Genomic DNA, 19,332 nt, shown 5'->3' on the forward strand with positions numbered 1-19,332 from the left:
TATATATATATATATATATATATATATATATATATATATATATATATATATATATATATATATATATTTGCAATAACAACAGCACCAAAAAGACAGAATGGCTGTAGGCTTCAACTCTGAGAGAGAGAGAGAGAGAGAGAGAGAGAGAGAGAGAGAGAGAGAGAGAGCGAGACGGTTGGAGTTTTAGAGAGAAACCAAACAGAAAATTCATGTTACTGAAGCTCCAAATTTGTAAGTATATAAGAGCAATACCCACCAATTGAATGGTCTCCCTTCTTTCCTCAATTGTTTGTCAGTTTTTCAGTTAAATTCTTCCACTTCTCTGAAATAGTTATTAGATAACAATCACTGTTGTCTTAACATAAATATCAGTAACAAAAGGGTGCACTGGGCATTGTGCAAAAATAATTCGTAATTTAATCTGACCTGTAATGATAATCCGGACCAGAAAGGAAGACGTGCTCAGCCTCCTGCAAGGAGACATTCCGGAGGACAGCCAGGGCATATATGATGGCCTATGAAAAACGTTAATATAAATATACTATTATACCACTACTGAACAGCAAGCCATTATACATGGGTCCATACACGAGTAGCGCTAGCATGCAGTAATTACAGTACATTTTGTAAGTGCAGGAGCAGGACACACAAACACATTACATGGTTCGGCATACCTCTGGAAAAAGAACACCACAGATGAACTGCACTTCATACTTAAGTATACATTTTATACTTAACTAATATGGTAAAACAATGAGTATTAAGCAAGTTTCACACTAATACAGTAAGCTACAGGTAAATCTTACACACATCAACATGCTTTTGTCATCTTTTTAAGTTTAATTAATGTGCTGGCTAGATTTACTTATTATAGTCATTAAAACTCAACAAGGATTCATTAAATCATGGCCACAAATTAAGAACGTCATAGTAATTAATAAAACAAGCACACAAATTCTAATAATTAATTCATAGTTAGCAGCTCTCACTTTGGCTATATAAACTTTGCTTCGTTTAAACGTTATAAAATAAAACTTAATTGAATATCGGTACTCACAGTCTGATTGGTGTCCATGTCATCCATCTTAAATTAGTGTTTTTGGTGATCCAGTTCGGTAGGTGTCACAAAAAACTAGGGTCCTGAAACTGGGGTCCTAGAACTGGTGTCCTGAAACTGCAGCCTCCGGTTGTGCAGGAATACCCTTCTCAGGGGAGCTGCCGCTCGACCTGTCACCGCTAGGGCCAGCTGCCAGAGGATCCGTCACTGTTAAATGCCCCTGCCACGGGACCTGTCATGGATATGCGCCTGCCTTGTGACCTTACACAATGTGTAAGGTGTTTTTTTTTTTTTTTTAAACAAAATGCAGAGCATATCCCCTGTAGCCAGCAGGAGCCAGAACGTTATGCAGGTCAATAGGCAATAGGTCAATATTCAAGAAAATCTAATTCAAAGAAATTTAAATGTTAATAATCATACTCGCCCCTAAGTGCATACAAAGTGCCTATGTCATTCAGTTCAATGTATTGTCTAATATTTTAAAAACTGAAGCAGCACAAACAAAATTTTTTACAGCACAAACGAAGCACAAACGGTTGAGACTACTTTGGGTGAATTTGGATCATGTGGGGGGGCTGGTGACATCATTGCCTAAAATTCAAAGTCTAATATTTAAAAAAACATGGAAGCAGCACCAACAAAATGTTTACCGCCACAAACCAGCACAAACGATTGGGACTATTTTGCTGATGTTTTGCGTTGGGTGGGGGGCCAACTTCACGCTGGTTACATCCCCTATGAAAACGAACCTTAGTTTTATTATAACCATGCTTTTTTGGCGGATTGATTACCATTTGTATAACCACAGTTTTACCACAAATACCATGGTTTTTAAATCGTGGTTAATTTGTGGTTATGCATGGTTTAACTATATTAACCATGGTATTTTGGTTGTATTTGTAGTAAAATGTTTGTTAAAACATCTTTAATTTAAAAACATTAAAACATGTTTAATTTGTACAAATTGCTATGGTGCAATTTCCATAAACATTTTTTTGCAGGATAATGCAGCTGGTTTTTCAGATGCAACATTTATGATAGAGATTAGATTTGCTGTTTAAAATAACCAATCATTTAGTATTTCAGCTGGAGAGTGTTCTATGCTGCTTGTAGACAGATGTAAAAGCATATTGATTACTAAAGCAGCTTTTTATACCTCCTTTTTTGATCACAGATCGAAAATCCTTACCATCCAAGGCAGTGTACCACCTTGACAATCATGTTGGCAAGAAGATTGCGCTTTCCAAAGACTCTCTCCACCTGCTCCATTCAGGCCTCTTATATTCACACTCAACATTATGATGTCATCGTGGTGGGTGGCGGTCATGCTGGAACCGAAGCAGTGGCGGCCGCCAGCAGAGTTGGAGCAAAGACACTTCTCATCACACAGAAAATCCAAACTATCGGTGAGTTGAAAGGTTTACTATAGCACCTTATTTAGATATTATTCAGAACAACCTCTAAACACTGTTCTCCATTTGTCTTGTAGGGGCGCTCTCGTGTAACCCATCGCTGGGGGGTGTCGGGAAAGGTCATCTGGTGAAGGAGATTGACGCTCTGGATGGTGTCATGGGACGGGCTGGAGACTGGGCCGGGGTTCATTTCTCTATTCTTAACCGCAGTAAGGGGCCTGCAGTGTGGGGCCCCAGAACCCAGCTGGACCGCCAACGCTATAAAGACTTTATACAGGTTCCATTCTGTCAGCATTACTAAAGAAAATACTAATTAGTTGAGTTTTGTCCATCTATTGAAACTCCATGCAACCAAACTTTCAAACTTCAAAACGTTTATAAAGACATTGTAAAAGTAATCGAGCAGTTTAATCCATGTCTTCTAAAGAGAAATGATTGCTTTATATGATAAACAGATTTAATTGAAGTCTTTATTCTCATAAAACTATAAATTTCATAGATGTAATATGCATGTGCATGCCGTCACCGTTTTCACAGATACACGTTTTTGAAGTTTACACGGAGATGATAACGGTATTGATTTCAAAAACGTTCACTTTGATCCCTATTTCAAAGTTTGCGTTCTCAGGCCACCAAAACGCCATTATCATGTAAATGAATGGCCAGAACGCATTCAAAGTTTTCTGTTTTCAGTTGAAAATGGTGTTGTGTAAGCGGTTAATAACTAATGATTTCTACAACGGAAATCAATCAAAAACTTACTTAAACTGGACAATGACTTTCTTCTAGAGCTGCTGTACAGCCAAAACAATCTCTGTTCCATCAATTTCCTATTATCACTGTAAAGTTGTTTTGAAACAATCTGTGTTCTAAAAAGTGATATATAAATGAAGGTGACTTGACTTGACTGAAGAAAGCAAACATCGAGTCAACTGATATTTATTTGTATTAAGAATTATTTTCTTAGACAAGTGAATTTACTGAAGGCTACCAGGAAAGCTAGGTCACTAAGTTTATTAAATTAAATCTCAATATAGGCACATTCATTAATATTATTATGCCTAATATGTTGAAACCATGGAGCCCTGCACATGACATATGGGGGAAAAAAAGTACATAGTGGCCATGAATTAACAATTAGTTCCCTTGACTTACTAATATGCGAGTACGTTTTATTAAACCGTTCCCTCGTTTCAATTCAATTGTGCATGCATACAATATAATAATGAATTCCCTTGTTTCACTAAAACTAAAAAACAATAAAATATTAAATGTTTAGTTTTGCTACTTGCATCTTATCTCGCAATCAGCAGCCTTTGTGAACAGTAAAGCCTGCCTTCTTTGATTGGTTGCCTTAAACCTTTCGACATTGGCAAGCACTAGTAGACTGCTGAGGCAGCTCATGAGAAACTTGGTTATCTTGGTTAAAAATACTAAAGACCGGAAGACCTCAATGGTGGGTACAGCCATGATAGTGGCTTATAGGAACAGCAACCAAAGAAAATCTAGGTATAGATTTCTATGGATTTTATAGTAACACCATCTTGACCTTCTGTTTTTCAGTCAGAGCTTTTATCTACACCGAGAGTGACCATCCTAGAGGGCTCTGTGCAGGACCTTCTATTCACTACGGCTGATCCAGAGAAACCAGGAAGACATAAAGTTTACGGAATACGCTTGGGTGAGAAACATCATATACTCAACTCACTCCACTCTTCCTAATAACAGAGAGACGGATTCATGTTTTGACCAAATGTTGTCTGTGGCAGCTTATGGAGGTGGTGAAATCCATTCCCGCTCTGTGGTTCTGACCACTGGCACCTTCCTGTCTGGTGCTCTCTTCATCGGCCAAAACACTTCTCCAGGGGGGCGAATGGCTGATCCGCCTTCCTGTGCGGGTCTCTCTCATACCTTGAAAGAAGTTTTGGGGTTGAAGGTTGGCCGGCTGAGGACTGGTACTCCTCCCCGTATCATCAAGGATACGATCGACTTCTCCCTCACCCTTATTCGTTTGCCTGACCCAAGTCCCACTCCATTCAGCTTCATGAATACACACACACACTGCAAGGTATGAACAGGGTCCCTGTGGATCCTTAAAAAGTCTTAAAGGTCTTAAATTAGATTTTTTTTTTATTTAAGGCCATAAAAAGTCTTATTTTTACTTACAGTCCATCAGCCAGGGCCCCAAATTTGGTCCATTGGTATCATCTGGGGGGACAAAGTCTCATAGTGATTTTTGGCAAGGTATACACCCCTAGTATTAGAAAAATCACGATAGCAGTGCAGGGGTGGTAGCGAAATCACTTTTTTCAGCTCATGAAGTTACTAACCCCCTAAAATAAATTCAGTTTTTGAAATCTGGTGTATATCTGGTTTAGGCTCATGCTAGGGATATTGTCAATATTCTGTAATATGGTGCTTGATATCGTTGGAAAGGGGACCTTTTAGGCTTTCATTTAAGCCCAGTACTGAATCTGTCTGACAAACACAGAGGTCACATGACTTCTTTAAACCAGAAATAACACACATTTTTACAATTTCCACCTAAACTGTGTGCTTTCTTTTATCCCTGTGGCATGAAAGAACACCACGGACACAAAACTCAACAACTTCAATTCTCAAGGCACTCTGATGACTCAGAAAATGTATAATATACCCATACTATTTATTTGTGAGAGCCTTAAATTAGACTTGTGCAGCCAGCACAAGTCTTCAAAATAGAATAGAGCCAATAGAATGGACAAATAGAATACCCTATTAGTCCAGGGCCAAATGGCCTATTTATTCATGTACAGTTGTAATAAAAAGTAATTGTTTCAATAGTGTTGTCAACATAACACTTGTAAGTGGTTTAACAAAATGTTTCTATCATGTATTTTGATATTCACCCACTTTCAGTTAGAATGTCAGAAAGTAGCTCATGCACGGAATGTTGATGGATTTTGACAGTTTGACAAGGTTTTGTCAGTTTTGTGAAAAGATTGTTGGTTCAGTTGACTGGTTATAACAACACTACCAACTATGCCATCTTCAATCAACTTCCACTGAATTCCAGGGGTATTAAATGTAAGTACAAAATACTTTTTCTCTTGTGCTTGTGAATTGGTGGGGAATAGTAGCAGTAGCTAATGTAAGCTTGGTGTTTTTAGCAGGCTAGCTATCTAGCAGGTTAAACAGTGTAACAGTAACTGCTACAGTGCAGTCAGGGCTCTCAAGTGTCACGTGACAGTCACTCATTTCGGTCTTTTGTCATGCCCTCTCGCCACACATTGTATTTCTCACGCAGAAAAACTATTTATAATATATTTAATATGCCGCAGCGCCCAAAATGTCTCTGGCCGCGCCAGTCTCATTATGGAACCGGCAGGAATCAATCGCTGTAAAAATAGAGAGATGAGCAGCGCGCCGTCCGCGGTCTGTGCATCTTCAGATGCTGCGGCAGATGTGTCGCGTTTGAGCTCCTCCGTGTTTCTCTTACGAGAGTACTCTCGTGTTGCGTAAGTTTAGCTTACGCTACGGGAAAACTCCTTTTCTCGAGAATACTGAAGCAAAAAATTATCCTTAATTTTTAGAATGTAAAACGCATTTGCTGCAGCAGGCAGACCTAGGCGAGACAGCTCGCGCGCCTATTGGCTGCTCTGCGGCAACTGCTGCAACCTATCAGTGCGTCAGACATGACGTCAGCGCCAATGAGAGGCTCGCCTCGCACTGTCGTCATGGCCCGCCAAGATGGGTGTGGCCTTAGCCTATAAATACCCATCGCCCAGGTTGCACAATGATTTCGTCTCCTTTCAGCGAGTGACTACACTTCGCTGGATCTCTGAGAGAAGAAGCTGCGCCGTCGAACAGCTCTATCAGCGGGACGAGCTCGAGTTCTGAGGACGCCGGCTGGATATTCACTCGCCGTACCTGCTGCGCTATCCGGCGCCTATATCCTTTCACTTCTCCGTGTGTTCGCCGCTGCCACACACAAGTTTCTCTCTAAAAGAGCCAGGCATTTCTAAATGCCTCTCATGTTCTGCGGCTCGTGCAGAGCCGTCCTCAGCGACGGGGACCGCCACGTGCTGTGCGCTTCCTGCCTGGGTAAAGAACACGTGGACCATGCGCTCGCCGACGGCGGCTGCCGTGAATGCGAGTCATTGCCTCTTTCGACCCTGCGGGCTCGACAGGCTTTGTTCGCCATCAAGTCCGCCTCTCCCATGCCTTCTGTTGGGCTGCGCCGTAAGAAGCGCCACTCACAAAGGCCACCAGAAGCTTCGGTGAAGGAGCACTCGCCGGCAGCGTCCCCGCGAGCCTCCTTCTCGGAGTCCCCCGTCTCCTTCCTTGACGGCCAGCGCCCCGCGGCGGCCGAGGGGATGGAAGGGGATGTTGTGGAGGACGACAGCTGCTCTCTCCTCACGTCCGGGAGCGAGGAATGGTTGGGTTCCATCCCTGACCCCGCGCCGTCGACACAGGAGTCCAGCGTAAGGGCCTCTGTCGACGCTGAGCTTCTCCGCCTCCTCACGAAGGCCTTGGAGGACCTTGGCCTTGACCGGACTATGCCCCAGGAGCCCACGCCCAACAGGTTGGATGGCTGTTTTCTGCCAGGACCATGGCTAATCTCCACACCATGGCTATTTTGCAAATTTACCAGGCCAACCTTCTCCGTTCACTGGACGAGGCTGGACCAACACCTTGACGGACTTAAGGAGCGTGATGGACTTAGCTCTCAGAGCTATTAAAGCCACTGCCCAGGCCATTGGCCGCAACATGGCCTCCCTCACCGTCACAGAGTGTCACCTGTGGCTAACGCTGTCTGACATGTCTGAGTCTGACCGTGCCACCTTTCTAGACACTCCTGTTTCACCAGCCGGTCTCTTCGGTCCCTTGGTGAAGGGCTTTACGGAGCGATACTCGGAGGTGCAGAAAACGTCTCAAGCTATGAGACACTTTTTGCCGCGGCGCTCCAGCTCTGCAGCAGGCCGTGCTAAGAAGCAGCCGCCCGCTCGAAGAACAGCTCCCCCACCGTCTCCTCCGCCTACCCCGCAACATCTCCAGGCCCGGGATGCACGTCAGCACTCGCGCTCTACTAGCCGCCGCAGACCGCCTCCTCCCCGGGGAACCAGGCCCAAGCTCGCACAGAGCTTCTAAGTCTTCCTAGCCCCCCTAGGAAAGCGCCAATGGTTAAGTCCCGCCGCGGCCGGACCGCCATCGAAATCAGCTCGACCCGCTCTCTCAGTTCCCTCAACAGAGGCGACTCGAAGAGTGTATTCAGCAGCCAACGAGCCAGTTACTCAACTTGCTCGCCTGCACACAAACGCCGTTTTTACGGCGACCCACATAAATCTCGAAAAGAGCATTATGTCTGGTCATATTCCGGCTCAGGCCGAAGGTGTTTTGAATGTAGGAAAGGTGCCCACTACCCAGTGCCCACCCCTGCACACCAGCACTACCCACGCAGTGTCTCACACCACCACACAGTCCATATCAGTCAAACCGGCTCATGCCGTTCATGTTTTAAGTGTAGGAAATGTGCCCGCTGTACAGCGCTCACCCCTGCCTATGAAAACAACTGTATCTGCGCTACGCACACACATAACGCCTCAGCGTATGAACCCAGCTCGAGCTGGCAGTGTTTCAAGTGCAGATCACGTGTCTGCCTCTCAGCGCACACACTTTGTGAAAAGCACTCTGTGCCTCGCACCGCGAGACTACACAGCTGTGTCTGTAATAAAGCATCTCCCTGTGTGCTGGGCGTCCTGAACGTGGGCCCAGATATGCTATCCAGGGCCAAACTTTCCCCAGGGGAGTGGTCCCTGCATCCCCTGACGGTGCAAAACATCTGGGACATTTTCGGCAGAGCAGAGGTAGACCTGTTTGCGTCGCAAACCAACGCTCACTGCCCAATGTTCTTTTCAAAAGAAAGAGACGCGCTGGCCCTAAACTGGCCCAGGCGTCCTCTCTATGCCTTTCCCCTGGTCGCCTTGTTACCACAGGTAATCAAGCGAGTCAGGGAGAGCAAATGCTCGATACTCCTGGAAGCCCCGCTATGGGAGAATCAAGTCTGGTTCCCAGAACTGATAGAACTGGGGAACACAGCTCCATGGCCGATTCCGCTGAGGAAGGACCTGTTGTCCCAGGCCCAGGGCGCAATTTGGCACCCATACCCCGAGCTGTGGGCCCTACATGTGTGGGCGATCAACTATAATCATTTCACCTCCCGGAGGGAGTGCCAAACACGATCACAGAGGCTAGAGCTCCGTCTACTAGACGGCTCTATGCGTCTAAATGGTCAGTGTTCGCTGAATGGTGCTCAGCTCATGACTTAAACCCGCTAGATTGTGAGGTAACGGTGGTGCTTTCTTTCCTACAAGAGCTGTTGGACAGCGGGAGAACCCCATCCTTGCTCAAGGTGTATGTGGCGGCTATAACGGCTTTTACGAAGCCTGTGAATGGCCAGTCGCTGGGAAAGAATGACCTCATAATCCGTTTCCTCAGGGGAGCTAGGAGGCTGAACCCTCCTCGGCCACCCTCGGTTCCAGCTTGGGACCTTTCCACGGTCCTAGAGGCCATGAAAGGTGGGCCGTTCGAACCATTACACGCAGTGGAGCTAAAGTACCTGTCCTTCAAAACCGCTTTTCTGTTGGCACTAGCCTCAGTAAAACGGGTGGGCGACCGACAACACGCGCTCTCGGTGAGTGCTACGTGCCTGGAATTTGGGCCTAATGACTCTAAGGTCATCCTCAAACCAAGGCATGGTTATGTCCCAAAGGTGCTTGCGACCCCTTTTAGAGCGCAAGTTATTTCCCTTTCGGCCCTCCCTGCGTCCGACAGTGAGGCTGGGGTTAACCTCCTTTGCCCAGTAAGGGCTTTAAGGATTTATGTGGAGCGCTCTGCTGCCTTTAGGCAAACGGAGCAGCTTTTCGTTTCGTTCAGTGGCCGCGTCTCGAAACAGACCCTGTCCAGATGGATAGTAGACGCTATCGCGTTGGCTTATGCGTCCAAGGGCCTGGATTGCCCTTTGGGGGTTAGGGCCCACTCGACTAGAGACATGGCCTCATCGTGGGCCTGGACAAGTGGGGTCTCACTTCATGACATTTGTATGGCAGCAGGCTGGGCCTAACTGTCTACATTTGTAAGGTTCTATAACCTGGAAGTACCCGCCCTACAGGTCAGGCTGTTCTCAGTTTGATTATGCCATATTAACAATGTCTACCCAACTCAGTTTGATTAGACTGTTGATATGCTGCAACGTCCTGTGGGCTTATGCAGTTTCAAGGTTGATATACTGCCTTAACTGTTATAATCTCATAATACCGAGTCGTCCCGCCCTGTTCTGCAGTTGCGATCGCTTCACTTATAAATGAGCCCTGGGCTACTGCCCTTGGGACATAAGTGCTGGAACCTCAGCACGCACGGTGCTTTACATAGGGTTCCCGTAGCGTAAGCTAAACTTACGCAACACGAGAGTACTCTCGTAAGAGAACGACACTCGGTTACTAACGTAACCTTGGTTCTCTCTAGAGAGGGAACAAGTGTTCCGTAGCCTGCCGTGCTTGTGCTGCATTATGGTTTCGCTTCCAGTCGACTGAAATCATTGTGCAACCTGGGTGATGGGTATTTATAGGCTAAGGCCACACCCATCTTGGCGGGCCATGACGACAGCGTGAGGCAAGCCTCTCATTGGCGCTGACGTCATGTCTGACGCACTGATAGGTTGCAGCAGTTGCCGCAGAGCAGCCAATAGGCGCGCGAGCTGTCTCGCCTAGGTCTGCCTGCTGCAGCAAATGCGTTTTACATTCTAAAAATTAAGAAAGAGAAAAGGAGTTTTCCCGTAGCGTAAGCTAAACTTACGCAACACTCGTTCCCTCTCTAGAGAGAACCGAGTTTACGTTAGTAACCGAGTGTCGATTTCTGCCGTAGTTTCGTGTTTCCACCTCCGACGTAGAGCAGCGTACATCCACTTCCCTAAACTTTGTCTCATTCAGAGACCAGAGACCCAAACGGGGCTCTGAGTCTGTCAGGAGGTCTGAGATCTACCGTATCAGCAGAGCAATCACGTAATGCACATCAGACTAAGATTATTTTCTGAAATATAGTGACTTTATTCTTGTAATAGCCTATTAAAACTTTATTTTTCTCAAAATATGATGACTCCTCCAAATCTCAGAGAACACAGATATATATATATATATATATATATATATATATATATATATATATATATATTGAATGTGCACAAAGTTTTGAATTGCACAAAAACCAGTGTGAAAACCAGGTGACCTGTGTAGAAAGTTCAGATGAAGACGAGGACGACATGGAAAATGATGATGATTAGATAATAAAATAATGGACATCAACATACAAACCAGTCTTTGATTAAATATATTCAATTTACAACCTGTTTCTTTATTGACTTTTACAACTAATAGGTCTCCATTCTATTGGCTCTATTCTATTTTGAAGACTTGTACTGGCTGCACAAGTCTGATTTAAGGCTCTCACAAATAAATAGTATGGGTATATTATACATTTTCTGAGTCATCAGAGTGCCTTGATTATTGAAGTTGTTGAGTTTTGTGTCCGTGGTGTTCTTTCATGCCACAGGGATAAGAAAAAATTGTGAAAAAATGTGTGTTATTTCTGGTTTAAAGAAGTCATGTGACCTCTGTGTTTGTCAGACAGATTCATCTACTGGGCTTAAATGAAAGCCTAAAAGGTTCCCTTTCCAACGATACCAAGCACCATATTATAGAATATTGACAATATCCCTAGCATGAGCCTAAACCAGATATACACCAGATTTCAAAAACGGAATTTATTTTAGGGGGTTAGTAACTTCATAAGCTGAAAAAAAGTGATTTCGCTACCACCCCTGCACTGCTATCGTGATTTTTCTAATACTAGGGGGTGTACTTGCCAAAAAACAATGATAGCATTTGTCCCCCCGATGATACCGATGAACCAACCTGGCTCATGGACTATTATGAAAGGTCTTAAATTTTAGATGACACGTTGACTTAGTTTTAATTTTGAAAGCATTTAGATAAGTCTATCTAGTTAGCGTAGGCCTACGTATTATTTTTTTAATTCTATCTTTGTGGATTTGCTTGTTCACGTGACAATTCGCATCACTTACGGCAGCATATTATGTCTGTCTCCTGCACGCGAGAGGAGAGAAGAAAACGAGTAAATGGCAGTTCAATTGTAAGTTCATTCTTTATGTGCTTAGGAGTGTGCAATATTGTCTATGAACTATGATGAGATTGTAATAATTGTTTTAACTATGTACGAGGCACTGCGAGTGCGAGCTGACATCGCGTTTGTCTCTCATGCTTGCTTTCACTGCGTGATGTGTCAGTGCAGTTATAGATGTCCCCAAATGAGTTGTTGTCTTATATTTATCTTATGTTGTTATATTATGAAGGTAAATCAGTAGCAAAACTCGAGAGCACGTAGATGTGAATTTGAGAACTTGTACAATAAATATTCGTACTTGTACATGAACATTTACACTCACAGCTCAAATGTGAAAACCTGTAAAATAAAAATCTGAAGTTGAATGTTGAAATTTGCACTCGCAGACAATAGTCACAAACCTGTATTCTGAATCTGAAGCTGCAGACAAGTAGACACAAATGTGTAAAATGCCATTCAAATACAACGACAGACACAAACTTGTAATATATATTTTGCGTTTAATCTTACATTTACATTCGCGGTACAACCTCAATTAGGCACTTGCAACTTCTCAAATCTGTCACTGCAATTTCAAATTTCGCGCCTTGACTTTTGCTACTCTTTTCGCGATATATCAGGTGCAAAACTAACTTGTGCACTTGAAACTCAGAGGCGGTGAGAGAGAAAGGGGGGCGGGTCAAAGGAGCCGTTTTATTGGTTGGCACCTAGCCAATGAAATGGGACTTCGATGATGTCACGAAACCCGCGTGCACTGAAACTATTAGACTGATATTAAAAGAAATAAACAATATTATCAAACTCAGTAAACACCATGCTAATAATGCATACTACAGAAAAGCAGATGAGCACAGAATATGAACACAACGCGTTTAATTGAGACAGTAGTATTAAAAGACCAAACTCAGGAAACACCATACAAACAAAGCACACAGAAAAGCAATTGAGCACAGAATATGAACGCAACAATTGTACGTTTTCTTCCCATAGAAAACCAAGAAAACGCTTAATGAGGCTTAATGGATCAACAGTTATATATATATAAAAAAAAACAATAACAAAAAACATAATTCGTTGCATTATTAATAAAACACAGGCAGCAAGTTTATTTGCACTGAACACACATTTGCTTTCTTTCGTCATATTCTGTGCTCATCTGCTTTTCTGTAGTATGCATTATTAGCATGGTGTTTACTGAGTTTGATAATATTGTTTATTTCTTTTAATATCAGTCTAATAGCGTTTCAGTGCACGTGGGTTTCGTGACATCATCGAAGTCCCATTTCATTGGCTAGGTGCCAACCAATAAAACGGCTCCTTTGACCCCCCCTCCTCCCGCCCCCCTTTCTCTCTCACCGCCTCTGAGTTTCAAGTGCACAAGTTAGTTTTGCACCTGATATATCGCGAAAAGAGTAGCAAAAGTCAAGGCGCGAAATTTGAAATTGCAGTGACAGATTTGAGAAGTTGCAAGTGCCTAATTGAGGTTGTACCGCGAATGTGAATGTAAGATTAAATGCAAAATATATATTACAAGTTTGTGTCTGTCGTTGTATTTCTGTGAATGGCATTTTACACATTTGTGTCTACTTGTCTGCAGCTTCAGATTCAGAATACAGGTTTGTGACTATTGTCTGCGAGTGCAAATTTCAACATTCAACTTCAGATTTTTATTTTACAGGTTTTCACATTTGAGCTGTGAGTGTAAATGTTCATGTACAAGTACGAATATTTATTGTACAAGTTCTCAAATTCACATCTACGTGCTCTCGAGTTCTGCTACTGATTTGCCTTCATATTATATTAGAATATCACATGAGCAAGAGTGCCGTTTTCCTGTGCACAATTGCAACTGTGCTATTTATTTTATACAACAGTTAAATTAACAATAAAGTTAACATTGTGAGTTACTTTTTGGACACAATATTGTCAATTTTCACTTCATATCGCTGACGAGAATTTCATAATGAAGCCGTGTAGTCCAACAGACAGCGATGTTGTTGTTGTTTTTTTTTACTACTACTGTGAACTGACCACTGCATAGAATATATAAAAATATGAATATCTTCGTGAGTCTGCTGTCAACAACAGGCCTAAACCAGCCAGGGTACCAGTACAAAAACACATTCAGTAAAATATCATCGAATTATTATCAACAAAACTTTGAAAATATCGAGACATATTTTTGTCAATATTGCGCACCCCTAATGTACGGTATTAATTTTGATTTCTTCAGGTCTTAAAAAGGTCTTAAAAAGCCTTAAATTTGACTTTAAAAATTGTGCAGCTACCCTGATGTCATATTGTCAAAGTAGTCGATTGCCGAGTTCACGCGCATAGGATCACGCGCGTGAACTCGACAATCGACTACTTTGGACTTCAACCGAAAACAGGATGTAAACACAGGTATTTGCGCTGGCTTAAATAACATAATTTTTATACATATCTTTCACATCTACTGCAGTCAGATTCACTCGTGTTCACTCTGAAGGAATCACTCACATTTTCTGTGCACTTGTAATGACACATCAAGGATGTTAAGAGGCTAAAAGCAGGTTTAAAACTTGCCCCATTGAAGTCAACAGGGTGCAAATTTTATAAATAGAATAACTCGGTGTAGGCAACACCGATTTTTGTCGTTGTTCTCTGTATTGACAGCACTCCAAATGTACAAAAAAATGAGCTCAATGTTAAAATTGACCGGAGTTCTCCTTTAAAATTAACTCACCAAGTGCCAAATGCGTGTAAAAAACGCATTGAGGAGTATATTAAGTGGTGTCAATCACCATTTGGGTGGTAACATCTTTATGAACTCTAACAAAGCAACGTTGTGAGAACATGAACGTAAATTACGCTCGGGACAGATGACGGCCCAGTGCTGCACTGTCATGCCAAATTAAATATTCAAGTGCAAGAAGACACGAAAAGGAACTCAATTGGTTACTCGCACGCTGTGTGGAAAGTTTATTGTGCGCACTCATTCGAAGCGTGCGCCCAGAAAGCAGAGTCTCTGACAGTGCGTAAATACTGATATTAGCTCTGTTTCAAGTCTTCTTGCACTTGGACAGACATATTCACACAAAATTATGTAAAAAATAAATAATTAAAAAATTGGCATCTCAATTTGCTTTTTTATGTTAACCATACCATACCAACTTTATTTGTTAAGCACTTTTCAACAACCAAAGTTGACCGTTGACCGTTGACTTGTTAAGTCTGTAGTCAGTAGTTTTTCGTCTTTGTCGCCATCTCTGTTTGAAATCTGCAATTGCAGTTATTCGCAGAATTATCAACTTTACGTGGGTTGTGCCTCGGCACGGCACAGTGCGGGTGAATCCAATGCTTTGAGAACAATGTGCGGCTGTCAGTCGCCGCGCCGGTGTGGATACTGTCATTTGGAATCACAGATTCTACTTTTTGGAAGTAGGCCTATGACCAACATAAGAATTTTCACCGGAAAATGTCATCTGAACAAGTAACATCCACTTTTGTTCTGACCAACTAGGGGAAAAAAGCATTGCAGTAAATTGTGCTGATTAAATCTAAACGATCGCTTATCATATCACATCAAACCGTGCAAATTATACTTTGTTCTCAAATTGTTAATGTTAACAACATCAGCATTGCGTGACTACATTTAATGCCCTTCCGATATTTATCCTTGTTTTCGCATGGGCCTGGTTGCAGTCTCTTTTTTTCTGTAGCCACTCCGAAGTCCGAACGATTTCTTTTGCATTTTACAACGGGTGAATCTCCAGTTGTTACTGGTGATTGTCGCTTGAACCTTTCTGGATCCGCCATCAAATTGATTAATTTAATTATATCAAGTGCTATGAGAAAAGGCTTTAAATCTCCACCTCCAACGTCCTCAAATGCAATATAGCCTACTAGCCGATACACGTTCAGATTAGACGTAATGACGCAAAGACATGCTCGAATTTCCTGCGGAAATCCACCAGTATCACTAGAATTAAAAAATATTATTACAAACTTACTGTTTTGAATCGAGCTAAGGCAAGCAGATAGTTTTGAACACTGGCTGGTTATTTACTTGCTCAAATTTATTTTGAATAATTTCTAACCCAAAAAAGTTATGGAATGCAGATTAATCTGTTTAATTTATACAGTGTTATTTGATTACTTTATTCAATGTCTCTACCTGAAAACTATTGTTACTTGTCTTTTTAATAATGTTTTTAATTAATATTAGTTAGGGAAGTAGTTTTAGCTGTGATATTGAAATTGGAATAGAGAATTGTGAATTTTTCACTGGTCACTAAAATTTTGGTATCATAACTGGCTATTTTTGTAAAATATTCATGGCCGGTATATTTTGTCAAGTCACCGGCCATTGACAGGTGTGGCAAAAAGTTAGTTTTAGGCCCTTGAGCTGCTGGGAAATTGCGTTTAGGAAACACTGATTGGCTAATGGCACCACAAGAACAAAGCTCTTCTACTTTTTGTGACCATCCTGAACTGTCAAAGGGAGACTGGAAAACTAGAAAAACAATTAAAGGGGTCATATAATGGTACATGCACTTTTACAAGTTGATTGTACTGAAATGTGTGTTGGCAGTGTCTGTACACAACCATCATAAAATGATAAAAATCCACCCATTGTTTTTTTTAAATCTTCTTATATGTTTCCCCCTCTCCTGAATCAAGCTGTTCGATTTTGTGACGTCACAAAATCGACGCCCCTCCCACAATGGTTGATTGACAGCAGCGTTTCAACACAGACCCGCCCTCGTGAGCGAGCTGTCAATCATAGCCCGCGTCAACCGGCGCGTTCATTGCTGATAGCTGGAGCACTGAGTAGAATGGCGTCTAAGCGATTGTGGTGTTCTTGGGTGTAATAAGGAACACAACAGTCATTTTGATGTTCCTAAATCTGAACCGCTGAAGACGCAGTGGCTGAGTTTGTTTTCGAAGGGAATTCCCCACGATCAACCAATGCTTTCATGTTTGCGCGAATCATTTCACCAGACTGCTTTACAAACGAGGGTCAGTATAAAGCTGATTTTACTAAGAAGCTGCTCCTGAAAAAAGGATCAGTACCAACTATTCGTGTTCCTGCTGCACCTCCAGAAGAAGTGAGTGAGTGTAACGTTTTATTAACCTTTATATTAATCTTTATATTAATCTTTGCAAATCGCTTGCTGCATGCTTCACGATGAATGCGGCTATTTTTACACTCAGGGTACATTATGGAATGTTTTCTATGTATGACGTTCTCAATATAATTCATAATCCCACGTTTATAATAAACAACGAGTTATTGTTATTGTGTTTCAAACGGTGTACGCACAGAACAGAGGGGCGGGGTGAGCAAAGCTCATTATCATTTAAAGACACATGCACTTAAACGGCGTGCTGAAAACAGAGCTGTTTTTTTACCAGGTAAAATGAGTGTTTTCTTACAATACTAATGAGAATTTTTAATTAAAGTATATTACAAACTTTTAATTTAGACCATAAAGAATCATATTAGCTTGTTCAAAAATGACATTATATGACCCCTTTAAACATTTATGTTGTTAGAAATTTTTTATTTTGTCATGGCTACTTCTGAATGCCTGGCAATGTTCAACCTTGCAACCCCTTGGTTCCTCACACAAAGCTGTCATATGATGTGCCTTGAAAAATATGGTACTGATCTCTGTCATCATAGTTTGGATTAGTAAACCGCCATGTTGCTAATTTTCTGTGTAGCCTGAAGAGCAGCTTCCATGTTATCTGACCTACACCACTCCTGGGGTAGAAAGAGTGGTGAAAGAGAGCAGCCACCATAACTCACACATACAGCAAGACACTAAAGGACCCAGGTAATGTTTGAACACCCACACAAACACTTTCCACTGGCTTAAGGTGGGGGTTCACGTCTTTTTCTGAATTACCATAATAATGAATTTCTGACTAGTAAAGCTGTTCACGTCCTCATGAATTCAAGGAAACTTCAAATCGTATGAAAGCTTATACCTCTACCACTCTCCTATTATTGTAACATATAAAAAGCAAAATGGCAGAGGCCTCAGCATTCAAAGGTAGCTAGGTACAGTATCACACACATATTAGTTTATATACCATTTTAGCTCAGCCAGTGTTGCCTGGTGCACTTTCTTAGCTCTGTTTTGTCATTAGAAGAGCATTTATGGTGAATTAATATACTGATTAAGTATTTGTATTACACTAATTTTAACAAGATGAGAATGGGGCATTATTAAGAGTAAATGCTTGGATCAAATGATGAATATGACACCATTTCTCACAGGTACTGCCCCTCCATTGAGTCGAAGGTGCTTCGGTTTCCAGGGCGCCAGCACCAGGTATGGCTGGAACCGGAGGGTCTGACCTCTGACCTCATGTACCCTCAGGGTTTGTCTATGACGATGCCCCCTGAGAAGCAGCTCTGCCTCATCAGAGAGATTCCTGGGTTGCAACGTGCAAAGATTTGCACTCCAGGTACATTTATAATCAAGCCAAATCAAATTTATTTGTACAATACTTTTCACAATACGTGCATTTTTTCAGAACATTTTTTTTTTCCAGAAAATTTTTTTTTGTAAAGGGGGCGTCTTCCCCACAACTCGAAAAAACGCCCATTTTACGTTGCGGTAATGAAACCCCTGGAATTTAGTGAATGCCCACTGAAACACTGCAGCCATTTCCTGGTTAACCTCTAACCCAAGAGTCACATGATCTATACCAACCACTAAGAAAACAGCTCGTAGTCATCTTCAGTCTTTGTTGCTACACCAAACTGCCACAAGATGGTGCTAAGAAATGACAAATGAGTGCATGCCATGACAGTATTCACCTTATTCCGGAAGTAGCACTGGGTGGCGCCATCCGCGTAATCTCACTTCCTGGTTTAGCTACTTAGCGCTTTGTTTGCCCTGGTCCAATCTGTTATCTGTCTTGATATAAGTAGATAGACTATAATATTATAGCCAAATGCGTTGGCCTATGGTTATTAACAACTGCTGCAACGTACTAAAGTACATTTCACTTGAAGCTTTTGAAACAATGCCACAATCAAATTATTTAATAGCTGTGTCTTTCTAATAGCTATTACTTAGTTATGAAGATGTGCACAAACACTACTACATGTAAAGTTTGAAACATTATTACACCACAGTTTGTTTGCTTAATCACCAGATACATTTGCATTTGCCAACAGATGAGAAAAAAATAGCCACGAACTGGTGTAGAAAGAAAGTAGAGCCTCAACTAGATGAACAAGAGGGTAACGTTAGCTTAGCTAACTGCTAGCTGCAATTTCTTATGGTTTGATCTCTAACACAAGTAATGGCTGTAAAATAAATCCAGCGACTGAATTCTAGAGGACCATTGCTTTCAAACAAGGTATAGCATGTGTATGTGTCCTGTAGTGAGACCATTACAACATTAGATGTTTGTGGCTAATGTAGGCTAAACACTACACATCGGCCGGGCTGCGATCAGACAGGCAGACGGGTCATATAAACACCTAAAAGTCGTTTAAAAATTACCCCGAGAAACAGTGCATTGCTGTGCTGTTGGTACACACGTACATAGCACATTTGGCACAAATTAGCTTATCTTATGTGACATTTTATCAGTGAGACTTCTCTGCAGTTCTCCTCGAAATTGAATGAGGGTCCGCTAAACCGGAAGTTGGTTTACAACGGAAGTACTGGACAGAAGTAA

General features: G+C 42.1%; 1 protein-coding gene across 2 annotated transcripts in view; it reads left to right on the forward strand.

The window, feature by feature from the left end:
* The window catches only part of mto1 (mitochondrial tRNA translation optimization 1), a 61,664-nt gene that overhangs the window by 30,618 nt on the left and 11,714 nt on the right, over positions 1-19,332 (forward strand). For both annotated transcript variants that reach the window (XM_079851070.1, XM_079851071.1), the window contains exons 3-8: positions 2,232-2,463; positions 2,547-2,746; positions 4,033-4,150; positions 4,239-4,537; positions 17,356-17,468; positions 17,915-18,105. In XM_079851070.1, the coding sequence (XP_079707196.1) occupies positions 2,277-2,463; positions 2,547-2,746; positions 4,033-4,150; positions 4,239-4,537; positions 17,356-17,468; positions 17,915-18,105 (1,108 nt within the window). In that variant the 5' untranslated portion in view covers positions 2,232-2,276. The remainder of the gene's footprint in view (positions 1-2,231; positions 2,464-2,546; positions 2,747-4,032; positions 4,151-4,238; positions 4,538-17,355; positions 17,469-17,914; positions 18,106-19,332) is intronic.

This window comes from Squalius cephalus (assembly GCF_949319135.1).
Source record: "Squalius cephalus genome assembly, chromosome: 19".
Classification (NCBI taxonomy): domain Eukaryota; kingdom Metazoa; phylum Chordata; class Actinopteri; order Cypriniformes; family Leuciscidae; genus Squalius; species Squalius cephalus.